General features: G+C 39.5%; 1 protein-coding gene across 1 annotated transcript; it reads left to right on the top strand.

Annotated features, from left to right (window-relative positions):
* Nucleotides 1–15: 15 nt before the first annotated feature.
* On the top strand, nt 16–2,075 carry LOC107125143 (THUMP domain-containing protein 3-like; the record flags this gene model as incomplete). The annotated part of the gene is made up of 3 exons (XM_015428597.1): nt 16–416; nt 1,257–1,387; nt 2,006–2,075. Coding segments are annotated over exons 1-3 (486 nt in total), but the record flags the coding sequence as incomplete, so codon positions are not given.
* Nucleotides 2,076–2,812: the final 737 nt, after the last annotated feature.

The raw sequence follows: 2,812 nt of genomic DNA, 5'->3' as shown, positions 1-2,812 counted from the left end.
TTAAGAAAAAGAAAACGAGACAGAAAAAAGGCAATCAACAGAGTAATACAAAGAAACAGAAACTGGAGGGTGACGTGAAAGGAGAGCGAACTGTGAAAGGGTTCCATGAGCCTCTGGAAAATATTTCAGGCATGGTGTCTGCTGAAATTCAGGATCCACAAAAAGCTGATGAAATGGTACCACCAAACGAAGATGAACAGTCTGATTTTAAAGAAGAGGGAGCATCCAATGATGAAAACGCATCTGGTGACTGCAAGAAGAGTGATATGGAAGGTCAGGTGCTAAAGTTCCGGGTGACATGTAACAGAGCTGGTGGTAATCACAGCTTTACATCAAATGAGGCAGCAAGGGATTTTGGAGGAGCTGTGCAAGATTTTTTCCAGTGGAAAGCAGACATGACCAATTTTGATGTGGAGGTACAGCACAGCTGTGTGTGTTTTTTAAGTCCGTGTGTGTGTGGCAGTAAGAAAGAGTGAAAATATGATGCATTTTAGACTTTAATTTTTACAAACACTCCTGTACTGAGAACCTGTTTCAGCAAGAGGCATGAAATGGAGATGGCAAATATGGAAGTGGCTGAGACCACTGGTGGTGATTGCTGCCCTGACTCAGGTCTTCTTTATCTAATGTAACCTGATTGGCACTCTGATTACGCTACTCATCAGCTAAGATTTTGGTTTGGGATCGCTAATAATTAAATGCTGTCTAGTTGTCCCCAGTTTCCCCTGGTGCATGTTACAAGATGTATGGATCGGTGCTTTTCTTGTCACTTTATTGTACACTGTAGTCTGCAGAGAAAAACAAAATACTGCTTTAAAAACGTGATTGGGCATTGGCCCACAAGAACAGATGTCTTTTCAGAATTGTTTGTTTTATTATTCTACCTTCAGCGTACTTCACAGGGTAAAAATTGGTGGGTGGGCAGTGGCTTCTTCATTTTAGTGAAGGATTTTGAGACATTTTCTTTTGAATACACAGGAAGATGGATGAGATGTTGGTTCTGCTATCTCCCTTTATGTTAGTTATCATACAGTTGTCAGAAGGGACAGGCATGGACAATCTAGAAATTAGAGTTTACAGATCAGCTAGATCTCAGTCAGTATGCAAGAGTACCTGAAGGACAAGTTTTCATTTCATGAATTAAGGGGAAGGGCTTATGGAAACTTTAGAAACTGAAGAGGGTAAACTTGGAATTCCTGTTCGTAGGTGCTGCAGTGCTTAGGGTGAAGTATATTGTTCTGTGGATTTCCCTATAGGTTCTTCTGAACATTCACAATAATGAAGTCGTAGTGGGGATTGCCTTAACAGAGGAGAGTCTTCACAGAAGAAATATTACACATTTTGGTCCCACAACCCTTCGATCTACTCTAGCATATGGTATGCTCAGGTAAGTGTGAAGATTTATTTGGGAATCTTAACAGATGAAGGTCCCTCAAATATGCACTATACCCTAAATGTGTTTGTGTATATTCTGCTGCTTGGTGCCAAACACTGGGTATCTGAAGATCCTGTCAATGTGTCTTGAACTGGGCAACTGAGGGAGCAATCCTAAGCAGTCTACCAGAAGTAAGTTCCATTTTACTCACTGGGGCTTAGGATTGCCGCCTGAGTGTGCTCCAGTGGGTTACACAGTGTGGAATTCCTTCTAATCTTAAGTACAAGAAAAATATTTATTCTGTAGGTTTTTAGTATGGACAAAGACTATAACTTGCGAGAAGTGTATTATAAAGTTGTACTAATAATTTATTCTGATCATTAAAAGTCTGTTTTATTTTAACTCAAACATATTTTTGAAGGGATCTTAATATCACTGTTTGGTGTTGAGTTGCAGTGATGGCAGTGAAATTCAAAGGTGGTTGTTTAAAAATATCTTGTTATTTCTAAGGCATGGCACTACTGTAATTGTCTATGTTTGCTGTTGGTTTCATTTATTATACAAACATTGGTAAATTGATAATGTTTTCTTTTTCCACGCTGATTTTCCTTCATTCAAATTTGTTTTTAGGCTTTGTGATCCTCAGCCAGCTGATATAATAATTGATCCAATGTGTGGAACAGGTGCCATACCAATAGAGGTACTGTTGCATTTTGAAAGCTGAAGTAGCTAGCAACTCACAGAATAGTGCATGTCTTGGTAACACTTACCACTTTCTCAGTTTAAAGTGTCATCTATTGTCATATCATTTGTATTGGCCACCTAGGCTTCCAATCCACTAATCTACATATTGTAGCCTGCTGTCACAACCTACAAATTTTTTTGGCATGTTGTTTGTGACGTAGTGTTTTTGGTCAGGTGAAAAATAAGTGTGTAGATTCTCTATACTGTGTTAGACATATACTGTAGCCAGTTGTGTTAACCATTCCCAGGGTAATAGGATTTATAAATTGCTATATATAATATTAATCCAGTGTTGCAGTTAACTGTTCAGGCATCTTATGTGTCCCCTTACAGATCCTTATAACACCCTATAAGGAGGGCCAGTTGTAGTGTTACATCTAAAGGTGATGAGGTCAGGAAATGTGGTTTGCCAGAGGCCATCGTGGTAATTTAGCTACTTTGTATATCCTGAATATTTTGGTTGACATAACGCGGGTAGCTGACTTCATCAGCTGTCAGTTTAGAATTTTTTCTGTAATACTTGTGACTGTTTGGCTCACATGGCATTAAAAAAAGACAGAGTGGGGTGTCCTGAGGAAGGATCAGACATCTCTGCTTGCTGCTGTGAATCAGGATAGGGATTGTGCTGGAACTGTGGGGTGCCAAAAATGAAGGGAAGAAAGCACTAGGGGTGTGCATTCGGGTCTACCTGAA

This window comes from Gekko japonicus, unplaced genomic scaffold, assembly GCF_001447785.1.
Source record: "Gekko japonicus isolate JY-2015 unplaced genomic scaffold, Gekko_japonicus_V1.1 scaffold13178, whole genome shotgun sequence".
In the NCBI taxonomy this organism is placed as follows: domain Eukaryota; kingdom Metazoa; phylum Chordata; class Lepidosauria; order Squamata; family Gekkonidae; genus Gekko; species Gekko japonicus.
Note: the sequence above shows the minus strand (reverse complement) of the source record. Positions and strands in the feature narration are given on the sequence as shown.